At 44.7% G+C, this 12,746-nt stretch overlaps 1 protein-coding gene across 4 annotated transcripts in view; it reads left to right on the top strand.

Annotated features, from left to right (window-relative positions):
- LOC142587341 (mitochondrial-processing peptidase subunit alpha) overlaps window positions 1-12,746 on the top strand; it is a 233,772-nt gene that overhangs the window by 58,929 nt on the left and 162,097 nt on the right. For 3 of the 4 annotated variants that reach the window (XM_075698266.1, XM_075698267.1, XM_075698265.1), the window contains one exon: window positions 9,883-9,985. The exons of the other annotated variant lie outside the window; for it this stretch is intronic. In XM_075698266.1, the coding sequence (XP_075554381.1) occupies window positions 9,883-9,985 (103 nt within the window). The remainder of the gene's footprint in view (window positions 1-9,882; window positions 9,986-12,746) is intronic. 4 annotated transcript variants of the gene reach the window in all.

Here is a 12,746-nt window from a genome sequence, read left to right on the forward strand (position 1 = left end):
CCAGGTAAGGTTGCAGGTATGAAGGAGCTGCAGCTTGTTGTAAATGTATTCGGCTATGTCTTCATCTGGAGCTTGGCATGACCGCATCTCGGTGAACTGAGCGTCATAAGCACTTGGAAGAGCTGCAAATGCGGTTGTGAAAGTTGCACTCCAAGTTGGCCATGACGCATATTTGCTTCCGTGGAAGTGATGCCAGCACCTCAGAGGTGCCCTTCTGTGATTGATTTCTTGATGGACTCTGTCCGAAAGTGTTTTGAGGCAACAGAGTTGACCTAAGTGGTGGGGTCGACCGATGAAACTCTGGAGTTCCATTCTCAGAGGGTGGAGTAAGTGCAGTGTACCCACTGTCGGCAATCAAGCTTGCCATGCTGTTCAGTTGTTGCGTCAGCATGGACAATGCGCGGGCAAGTTCAGCGTTGCAGTCCTGCCTTGGAGTCGCCATGGAGGCTTAGACGCCGTTTCCAGGCAGTAGTGACAGCGAGTCCGAAAGGACTCGTTCGCTTTGAAGGGTGGTGGACGGAGGCGGATGAAGGCTCAATGGCTCTGGGGTTCGTGACTGTGCCATTGCAATGAACAGAACAGAGATAACACCCGTACACCAGACTGGCTGTTCTATTCTCCCTTTGTCTCCTTCTTCTTCTTTTCCCTTGTCCCATGTTACCAAGCTTGTGCTTCTATTTCGTACAAATGTTTTCATTTCAAACTCTTTTGAATGTCAGAGATTTGCAGGTCGTTGAAAGCTCCTGGACTTAAGCACTCTCGTCACTAAATTTCGTTTTATTTGTTTGTACTTAAAGGCCAAAGGGCATTTTTACATAAGGATATTGCATTACATTATATAAGGGGTTCCATATCTTTCTGGCCTCATGGAACCCCACAAGCCCTTGTAATGTGTTACTCCCTCCCCATGTGCAACGTGTCAAATATCCTCCCCTAAACAGGCATCCAGATGCAGGCAGTCATTATTTCTAGGCAAGGTTTATTGCACTCAAATGAGAGATAAAAGAAAGAGTCCACATTTTAGTTTGAAGACGTGGCTCGAGGTTGCTGAGGGTCAGCCTCAAATCGGGTGCCAGCGATATTTATTTTTGGCATAGGACAGAGCTGATAATGCCTTCTCGGCAATGCGATCCGTACTGTTATCTCTGTGCCAGAAAGGTGAAGAAAAAGGGGAAGGCCCCTTGGGCACTCGCAGAACCCAGTTTGAGAAACCCTACATTACATAATGCACTCTCAGTACACAGCTTATTGTATTCAATTGGTACCTTAATTTAAAAAATTTACTTTTGACTGTAGTTGCATAAGTTTTGGTTATAATGCTTTGTGCCGCATCAGCTGCATTAAGGACAAGTTGCATCAAGCTGTTTGTCATTTGGTGTAGGGCGTTTCTACAGCTCATGCAACCTTACTGTAAAGAGCCTGATAGGAGTCTGCACATAAGAAGTGGTAATTTTGGTTCTGTAGAAAGAAAAAAAAAAGGCTTTGTCTACCTACTACTGTTGTCTCACAAACACTTCAATCACTGTTATTGAAGTGATGCTCATTCACCACAGGCAGTTTACAGGTGATCAGAGAGGTGTTCCCAGTGGTTCTCATCATCTGTGCCATGCAAACACTCCTTGAAACATGCATGACAAGGTCTTGTGAATACCATGGACAATCCATGAGCACAGCACTTTTGGAGAAGCTCATTTAAGCCATCTGGTCTGTAGCATAGTGGGATCCACAAACTTTCTCCAAACCTCTTGATTTCTTGACCACGTGACCTCTCTCCAAAGCTAATTCCGGTGTATACCAACTGTTCCAATTGGATGTTGCCAAAAAGATTTAGATACTGGAGGGCTTCATACAAACAATCTCCTCTTCCTTTTTTTTTAAATGGGTGGTGTTCATGCTATTCATGAGTTCTTTCTATTCCACAAAAATAATTGTTTAAATGAAGTTTAATTAGTTAACTTTTAGTTTACCTTGTCAATAAGAAATCATGCAAAAGTTGTGGAGGATATCAAAAATTGCCTGTAACAGCATTTAAAGCAACCTAGGTATTGTGTGGTCATTCTTTCTGACAAAAACTAGAAAGCCTGAAAAATGTTTAAAGTATAACAACACGTCTGTGTCTCAAACAAATATCATCAGCTAGTACGCTGTACTAGTATGTCCTGCAAAATGGCTGGTGACAAGCCATCACGTGTAGCTCACAATTAGTATGTGTATACTCGATGACCTCATTGGCAATGGAGCATGAGACCATATGAACATATTAGGTTGACAGCCATCATAGTGCGGAGTCTGCGTGCAGCCTTTTCATGTGTCTGAAAAATTTGTCTGTGACTCTATAAAGTGTTATACTGCAAAGAGTAACAGTGGAAGAAGAGATATTGTGAGCCAAAGAAGGAGAGGTACGTGGCATAAAGTGATGAATCGGGGAAGGCCACACTGAGCTTCAGCGCACCAATCAGGGTAAAACATATAGAAGAAGTTCTAATGAAACAGCACCAGGACGCGTAGGGATGAACAGAAAGAATGAGCCCCAGCTACAATCTGGAATGGTAGAGTGGAAGTCGACCTGGAGTCCAGACCCACCTGGTGTTTCATGGAGACAGTCTGCAGCAATCTGGTCAGAGGCCATGCCCAGCTTCTGCAGCTACGATCGGGAAGCTAAGTGGGGGCAACGGAGAACCACAGCCACCACCTCATGGGGCACCTTCGCCAAGACGACATGCCCACGCTCTTGTGGCAGGCATGGTGAACAGGTCCAAGATGTGTATTCGCACTGACTTGACATCTTCAGGCCAGGATCGTCGTCCTGACGTCGGAACTGGCGAAGCCAAATCCTTCACAAGGCCAAACCGGGCTATGCAATGTCGAAACCAGCAGTGCCTGCTCGACACTTCGGCTTGGACAAACTCATTGCAAATACCATAAGACTCTCATGTAGTGTCTATACTGGCACATTCATGGCAATGATACTTTCACACTTCACCCAAAAAGTTTACACTGCAGTAAACTGTTGCATGAAAGTCCTTGCCTACTTTCAGATGCAATACAACAGTTATTACGGAACATATAAAGTCTAGCATGACTCCTGAACATGGTGCAAGAATTCACACCATTCATGCACAGCAAAACTGCTTAAAACATGATTCTACAAAAATAATAATGTCATTGTGACATTAATATTTTTGCTCATAATCTTGAATTTCCATCTCCTGCCTTTCCTGTGGTTTCCCAATATCATTGTAGAATCATGTTGTAAGTAGTTTTGCTGTGCATGAATGACGTGAATTCTTGAACCATGTTTAGGAGTCATGCTGTACCTTAGATGGTCAGAAAAACTTTTTGTTACTCCTGCTACAGTTCCTGTTATCCTTCAGTGGCCATTAATCCCATTATCACGGTAATACACTTCACCGTTTCTCTGCAGGCACAACTATCTGTTGTAACAGTTTGCCACTGCTGTTCAAATGCAGCTTAAATGATAGGCCATCTTGGGCTTCATTTTGAACCAAGGTCTTATCCCTTTCTGTGATTGGTACACAGCCCATTCTACTAGATACAGTCTTCAGGGATACATTATCATTCTGCTGCTTGGCAAAGAGTGCAGGCGAGCTACCCAATATTTGTGCAATGACTAAAGATGCATTAACTACCTATCTTTCATTAGTTCATTAGTCCTGCCATTAGGCAGCATCGTCTGTGCAGCAGCCTGTAGACAACCTTTAGTCTTATCGTGTTCTGTTGATTTCCTTCTTTTTGCCAGGATACTTCTCTTTTGAACAAGGCTCCTCAATTTGTTGCATCCCAGGTGTGTTTCCTAGGAAAATGTCATACATGGGTTTCTTGATGCACTTTACTGATATCGGCCCTGAATAGCATGGTGTCATTATACGAGGGTGAATCAGAGAGTCTTTGCCTCTGTTTTTTATTAGCTAAAGTAAGGTACATACAGGTAATTATAAATATACTATTCTACGTACCTTACAGTATTTTTTCACATAGTCTCCACATCGGTTCAGACATATGTCCCATCGTAGCACCAAATTTGAGATGACCCTGTGGTAGAATTCGTCTGGCTGACTGTGGAACCAGCGGCAGACTGCTGTCTTGGCTTCATTCAGAAGAACTCCAGTTGTGCCCTTGTGCAGCACTGTTGCATGTGAATCACTGTTCTGCAAGGTACTTCAGCGGACCGAAAACGTGGAAGTCACTAGGGGCGAGGTCCAGACTGTATGGTGTGTGGTCCAGGCTCTCCCTTTGAAATGACCGGAGCTTGTCGGTGGTTCTGATTGCCACATGTGGCCTCGCATTGCCATGTAGGGTAAGTGCATTGTGCACATCGGCAATGCCTCGGCATTTTCGCCTGATGGCAGCCAGCAGACGTGACAGTGTGGAACAGTAACTGTCGGCATTGATGGTTGCACCTTGTGGCATGAAATCCAGCAGGAGTGGTCCTCAACGATCCCAGAGGGCATCGCTTTCCCAACAGATGGCACTGAAGTGAATTTCTTTGTCACAGCTGAATCCGGATGTTTCCACACCTTGCTCTGCTGCTTCGATTCTGGTGTGAAATGCAGTATCTACGTTTCATCGCCAGTAACAATACGGTCCAGGAAACTTTCACCCTCTTCAGCATACCATTGCAGATGACTCAGTGAAGCAATCATTCGCTTGCCTTTCATAATGTGATCCAACTGGAACCTACCAACATGAAACCTTCCGGTACCCTAAGAACCTGTGAACAATGTCGTAAACACTCCCATACGAAATGCCAAGCTCCCGGGAAATGTGCTTGAGGTGAAGACGCCGATCCGGTTTCACCATTGCATCCATGCGGGAAATGTTGTCTTCAGTCAGCGACACACGAGGCCTCCCTAAATGCTCATTGTCGTGCAAGTCTTCACGACCTCTTGTGAACTCAAAGAACCACCGCTACACACTTCTCAAAGCGAGACGCTTTTCCCTGTTCATGGGCTGCATTTCCCTGTGGATTTCAATGGGCGTTCATCCCTTGCTCTACAGAAAACGAATCACATTTTGTTGCTCATATGCCATGGACATGTGAAGCACAACCGCCATCTTAGACAACTGACAGCAGCGCCATTCCATGGAGCTACTAGCAGATAAGGCTGGGCCGGTCCAAGAAATGTCCACCGCTGGGAATGGTGTGTTGACTTCGCATTTACAGCCATAATTTGGCTAGAAAAAAAAAATAGGAGCTAGGACTTTCAGATTTGCCCTTGTAATTGTATTGGCCACAGGCAGCCACCTCATTATACCATCGACTAAGGTCACTGGTGCAGTTTTGTCTGTGATCTCGGTTGTTCTAAAATAGGTTTTTTCTAACTATAGCTGTGCTCATGCCCCAAAGGATAGAAACTCATTTGTCATGTGTCTCTACCACAGGCATCCACTGATCTCCTGTAGAAGATAGCGCTCCATGTGCGATATCTACCTTTGCTGTTTCTTTTTCACCCGACACGCTGATGTGTTTCCCTAAAGGTGCTGCTACAGCTGCAACTTTATTTGTAGTGCTTCTTTTACATTGCTGTGCTATGACTAGTTGTTTTGCACAACTCACACATTGTGTTTGTGTTCAAATGACAATGCGCTACACAGTGTCCCATCCTGTTGCAAAAAAGTCATCTTTTAGCAGTGTGTTCAAAGGGGCTGGTTGGTTCTGTTCCGTTCTGAAACGGCGCTTCGTCCTGTGCTCTTTACACGCTCGTCCTGTGTCACGCTATTTCTGTTTTATTCCAAAGTCATATTTGCCCACATCTTTTGCCCTTGCCATACTACCTTCCCTGTTATTATATTCTACTTGTTCCTCTGCTGTTATCACCTGCATGTCTTGCCTTGTTTTACTTAAATTATTTATCCCTTGTGCTTCAGTGAACTGATAAGCATATTCTACTAAGTCAACATGGGATTTCACGTTTCGCTTTTTCAAAAATATGACGAGTTCTGGACTACAACAAAACAAGAACCATAGTGACCATAGCTCAGTGACCATAGAGTCCTTGACTGCTTTGTAAGTCTTAGCTGTGCTTCACATTTAAATCCATCTCTCAAAGTAGTTACTCAAGCGACAGATGAACTGTGGACGAGTCTTCGGGTCTTCTGGCTTGCAGTTTTGCAACTTTTCTTGAAATGGCATATTTACTCGCATAATGATCGCAATCTTGAACTTTTTTGTCAAAATTCGATTTTTTCCCTTTCCCTTATAATGATCGCACCCCGAACTTGCCACATTGACATGTCGTGTGCCAAGTCTAGCTAATGATGATCGTGCTTACCATCTGTCGAATGCTATCAAATACTATGTGAACAACTCTTCAAGACGTACCAAGCGGTCTGCACGCACCAAACATTCTTAAGCAGATTCCCCATTTCATTCCTTTCATCACTTTCCACACTTCCATGAAAAAAAGCTACATCCAAACTTGCCTTGGCTTTATTATTTGTAGGCTTTATAATGGCTGTGGTTAACAACAACAAAAAAAAAGGCACTTTTCGATTCTTGTCTGCACTCGTGGGCACGCAACAAATCGTGAGCAGCAACGATAGTAGCCACGTTTACACTGATACGTTGGAAGTGTACCCTATTCATATTCTGACGCTTGTAACACAGCTAAGATATTCGCCCACCCATAGCGGAAGCGTGCTGTATTAGGATAGTAGTGAACACAAACACTGCAGTTTCCGCAGTGTGCCCGCCATGGGTTCCTGTATCACTGGCAGATAAGCGTACCCATCTCTGTTTCTTTCCTCCCAAAGTGGCCATGGCTACGCTATTGCCGCAAACTTGCCGATAGTAACAATATTATTCATTACTGATATGTAAGAAACTGTTTCAATGCGCATAATGTACTCACGAGAAGAAAAAAAAATTGCGTTCGGCGCGTTCGGCTTGCTCCGCTGGCTGCCATTTTTGTTTTGGTGTCCTGCACTGTTACAGCAGCAGCTGCCTATTTGTTGACGTGTTGTCATCCCGCAGCAAGTACGGGATGAAAAAAAATGTTTTCTTTTTGTGGGAATTTTAACTCGCATAATGATCGCACCCCTGAATTCATGCCAATTTTTTTTACAAAAAAGTGCGATCATTATGTTAGTAAATATGGTGCCGTTGCAGTTCGTCTGAACCTCCGAAGCTGTGCAAGTTTGACTTTGTTGTAGTCCATAGATTCAGCTGTGCACATTCTACCAAAGACACTTTGCCTACCAAACACAGGCTGAGTGCCGTAGTCCACTGTCCACTTGCTGCGTTCCGAACCTTGTCCCAAATCAATCCTCTTAAACCTCTGTAAGTAGGTGTAATGTCTCTTTTGTTATCGAATGGTTCCATCAGTTTACGCGTACAAATCTGTGATCTTCTGCGTGGTTCTGATCCCGATGAAAGGGACTATCTGTCAGTCTCATTACTCCATGGTGTCAGCTCTGTTTGTGCATAGGGCACTGCTAATTGTAATTTCAACTGAGAAATTCCTTTTCTGCCTCTTGTACTTTCCAAGCTTCCTGTTGCGCACGCTCGAACAAGGTAAGTGATTCCCCTAACGTGAGTTCCAAAGATCTTGATACTCCAAGTAGCTTCTCATAATCCACGTTCCTGCGAAGTAAGAGACCAATTACTGAAGATAAGAATCCTGGCAGGCTTGCCAATATTTTGTTGTAGCCTCTAGATGGAAAGCATGATGCAGGAACATTTTGGATAATAAGGAGCCTTTGTGTAATGAGGCTCAAAACAGACAAGTTAGTCCACGAGGAAAGCTCCCAAAATAGACTTAACAAAGCTCAAACACGCTCCAAGTAACACGCTACACAATACAAGTTAACAGCAACATAGAACAAGAATGAGAGTCTTATGGTATTTACAATAAGCTTGTCAAAGCTGTAGCGTTGAGCAGGCATTGCTGGTTTCGACGTCGCATAACATGGCTCAATGTTGAGACGAGGGATCTGACACAAGAACTAGCCGCACCAGATCCCTCCCTGAAACGTTGGTGCATGCTGTGACATAGCGTGTGGCACCTATGTTCTTAAAGAAAAAATACTAGTTGTGCGACTAGATGACTGAGGGAGCCACCTGAGCCTCACCACCCCCTCCCAGGCACGTATTGCCAGGTATTGCTTCCATCCTTTGCGAGGTCCATGTAACCCACAAACAAAGGGTACAAAAGGAGGGAAGGGACCATGCACGGGCAGTTGTTCCTCTGGGTGAGAGCTGTCCTGTGCCTTGGTTTGTTCCGTTACCGTTCACTCTTGTACATGGCGTAGCCCTGACCTCTCTTGTGCTTTGCGGTAACCCTGACCTCTCTTGGTTTGTTCCGTTACCGTTCGCTCTTGTACATGAGCGAGAACTGCGTCTTAGCATAGCCCTGACCTCTCTTGTGCTTTGTGGTAACCCAGACGTCTCTTGGTTTTTTCCGTTACTGTTCACTCTTGTACTTGAGCGAAAACTGCGTCTTGGCGTAGCCCTGACCTCTCCTTTGGCACTGTGGCTGACTGCTGCGACGGTTACCCGCTGTCCTTGTCGATACAGAGGCTTTGAGGTGGCCCTGGACTATGCGGTTGCACTCGGCTCTTATAGTCTGAATTTCAAGTCTCCATCTCTGACGAGCATGTGAAACCCCCTTGGCATAATCTTTGTTGGCCCCCCAGGCTCGATGGCCCACCAAGCTTGATGGGCAGCATTGATTGCCACACCAAATAAACACCGATAAGCACAGCTGCTCGCGATCAGTCATCGTTGTCGTCATCAGTCATGGATGACTGTTCGCAATCCATTATCGTCAGAATTGCCTTCGACCTAGACCGAATCCAGCTTGTGCTACGTAGGATGTTTTGTATACGTGCCAGTCCTGTGAAAAAAGCGTAATGCGGGCGACCGCCTTTTTAACGGAAGGCTTGCGCCTCCGGAATCCTTCGTTATACAGGTCACATCATTGCAAAGGTCGCACAGCCAACAGCTCGCACAAGAACATGGACAAGTTATTCTTGCGTTACGAAGTTCCATCATTGCACAACATACTGTGGCTTTAATATTGAATACAACCTATGCCAAGGCTGTTGCTGTTTGTGTGCACAATCCAAAGTTAAATAGTCTTTATGAATAAAGTGCATTTGTATCCCTGAAAACATATGCAGTCAGGGTGACCATTAAAGGAAAAGTTCAGTTCGCTTGGGTGTTTACAAGCTGGCAGGTACACTCTACAAATTAGCATAGGAGATGTGCGGGCATGGTGGTGGCCTCAGCAAAGAATGTAGCCACTTACTGGCGTGCCTGTATTACTGACAAGATCTTCATTTATCTGGTCGGCAGCACTTGTGGTGTAGTGCTGTTGAAAGAGTACTGCACAGCTTTAATTACCAAGACGCGCTGCCGATAGTTATCGCCCGCAGCCTGAAGTTGCCGCATTGGCTCAGCAAGCTACGTGTCACAATTGTGCACCACCTACATAGCCAAAAGCAGTGCTTGGCTGAATGCTTTCTTTGGTGTGTAGGAATGGCTGTTTCATTTTGTGTCCTTATCATTTGATGTTCCCATTTATTTCTCTTTAGGTGCTCTTCTACTTTTGCCATTAGTTTTGTGTCTCGAGCGCACGAGCACTGATACCCTTTCATGTGCTTGGGCACCTGTGATTTGTTGATTCATTCATTAGCTGGTCGAATATAACAAGTTCTGCATGTGGGAAAAAATTCGCTTTCTGCTTGAAATCTCCTTGGTTACACTCATTGACAAAAGTAATTAAATTATGTGTTTTGCAAGTCTGCTATTAGGAAAAACAAAATTTCAGTTTCCTGCTTTGTGAGAGCTTGCACTTTTCACCACACCAAGGCCTGCTGGGCTGCCATCAGTTACTGAAAGGCTGATATTTCACCCTGCAGGGACACAATGATCTATGCGGCCTCAGCCGATGCTCGTGGCCTGGGCTCTGTTGTGCGGCTCCTTGGCGAGGTGGTTCTGCGGCCTCTCTTCAAAGAGGAAGAGGTGGGTGACGACGTGGCGGCAGTATAATTATTACGCAGGTCTGGCATGTTGTTACCATCAGGTGACATCACACATGGTAAAATAAAGAATTGCTGACTGGATCTTTTTTTCAAGACCCCTATTTTCTGGCATGCTCCTCTGTTTCCTTAATGACACCATATTGTGCCCACAATTTAATTGTAAAAGCAACTGTAACTTTGGCACGTGTGCAGTATTTCTCACAAGATCCACATACAGTTAACTCTTGATGTAACGAAGTTGGGAAAATTGGCAATTTGCTTTGTTATATCGAAATGTCACTTTTTATGCAAATAAGTACAATCGCCAATCGATTTTTCTTGCACAGAAATGGGGCGCAGAATTTTCTGAATTATCGGGCAATAAAAAAACAGCAAGTTTGAATGAGAAAACAATTCATTTTGATAAATGTGGGAGTCAGTGACAAATGAGACTGTTTCATGCTACTTACGTCGACGATGTCTTTACATCGGCGGTGCGAATTAAGCAAAGTCGACCACGCTTTTGCGTGCACTCCGTCCCTGTGGCTAATAGCGTTGCCCTCACTGGAACGACGCTATCATGAAAAGCACCGCCAGCGAGGAGGGAATGCTTTGTCTGCCTCTTGCTCCAACGTTTTCTGAAACTCAAGATTATGCAGCCTCCAATACTAAACATGCAGGAAAACAGCTTACATGGTGCCATGCCATGCGTATGCACTCAGCCACGCACTTATGCTCACAGCCATGCGCAGCCACGGCCGTGACGCACGCCAACTTACCCCCCATTATCCATAGTTAACTTATCGAGAAACATAAATTTATGTTTTTCCCATTACATTGCTTTGAAAATCTTGAGTGTGAACTGGAACCGTTATGAACTGTTACGGATCTTTTTCTTTTTTCCGTTCCGGAGCAGAACTGGAATGGCACTTTCTTCAGTGGAACGACACTAAAATGAGACCGAAAAACATTTTGTTCTGACACCCTGCTTTTACTCCTTTAAAGTGGCTTGAAAGATAGGTCGATTTGCATTTGGAAAGTGTTCCTGTTCCAGTTGCGCATAATGTCTGCTTGAATTTTTGCTAGGGTCATCTCATCACTGTACACTGATGGCAGCATCATTAGCATTCGCTTAAATTCAGATCTCATTGGCAGCACATGCATTGGCTCTTCATTTTCAGTGTCAAATTTTCTGTCATCACTTACGGACGATTTCACCGTTGGTTAATTCTGTAGAGAGGGTGAGCTCATTGTCAGCATCACTGAATCTTTCAAATGTTATCTTGGTGGCAATTGAAACACCAGCAGGTCATTGGTCATCACAGTGTCTATAGAAGGGGACTGATCAGGCATACTGTCAATATCTGTGAATGAGATTGCCGTCTCAGTACCGAGTGTGAAGCCAGTGGGCCGAAAACAGTTACGAAGTGTGTCTTCCGTCATTACCTTCCATGCACCCAAAAGCATGCATACAGCAGACCTGAGATAAACACAACTTTTGCTGCAGTCCAAGCGCAGTTCCATTCGGCTGAGCACCTGTACTGAAGCTTAAGATTGCGGATCATGCATTGGTCCATCGGCTGGAGGATTGTTGTTGTGTTCGGCGGCAGGAATTTCATCTGTACAGCCTTTTGGTTCTTGATGTATCCATGCGCAGCACAGTTGTCCACAAGCAGCAGAGCATTCTGATTTTGCTGTTCAAATATTCTATCTAACTTGTGGACATATTCTTCAATAACTGCTGTTCGCTTCGTGAAAAACAGGTAGGCATGTTTGCTTGATGATGGCAGCTTTCTTTTCTGTCGTCAGCTTATCGTAGTGCTTTCCTTGCTTCAAAGCCATCGGCCAGGATGACAAAGGCGGAGGCGACATCATTGCTAACAGCAGCGAAAACCTTTCACTGAAACATGCCACTTGAACAGAAGGAGGCTTAGTAGCAAATGCTGAAGCAGCTAGCTTCTATGATTGCAGAGCTTATGATAGCACAAAATGACCATGTACCAAATTTCATGCAGCCAAACACAAGTGAGGTGACTGCGGTGGCTATGGCTCGTGTCTCGCACTTCGCTCCATTTTCAACGCGCTGAAAGACGTGCGACATATCCGTGCACGTTACTCAACCCAAGATGAAGAGAAGATAGCTTATTCCCTTTGCACCCATGTACTCACGCCATGAGGTGGCACCAGTATTGGAACACTAGCACCATCTCTTTACAACTACACCAACTACTGGCAGCACAGAGTTACCTGGAGAAACTGCATTACAGGAGATGTGAGAGCCATGCGGGAAAAACAACACCGGGAGACACGAGAGAGGGGAGCGTCTCCACATGTTTAATAAGCAGATGGAGCAGCATTTGGCTGATGCATCTTCAAGGTGTATTGAATCTCCGAGAAGGTGCTGTTCCGATGCCCCAACTTGTGCACATTCCCCTGAATACCATGGCAGGAATAAATGCACATGGGGCTCTCTCTGCTTCTACACACTACAAATATCAGCAGTTTGTCCAAGTGGCTCTTGGTGAGTAAGTAGATGAGCTAGGGCTGCGTGTGCTCCACTGTAAATTGAGCTGGTGACACAGTTGCTGGGATGTTGCTTAGCACGGAGCAGTCAAATTATATGCAACTTACCTTGAAATTACAGTTAAACTTCAATATAACCAACTTTAGTATAACGAAGTTCTCTATATAACCAAGTATTTAACTTTTTATGATATCTTGTCCACAGAACACCATGTATATAAAGAAGTGTTTGTGCGCAA

Source organism: Dermacentor variabilis, chromosome 7, assembly GCF_050947875.1.
Source record: "Dermacentor variabilis isolate Ectoservices chromosome 7, ASM5094787v1, whole genome shotgun sequence".
NCBI lineage: Eukaryota > Metazoa > Arthropoda > Arachnida > Ixodida > Ixodidae > Dermacentor > Dermacentor variabilis.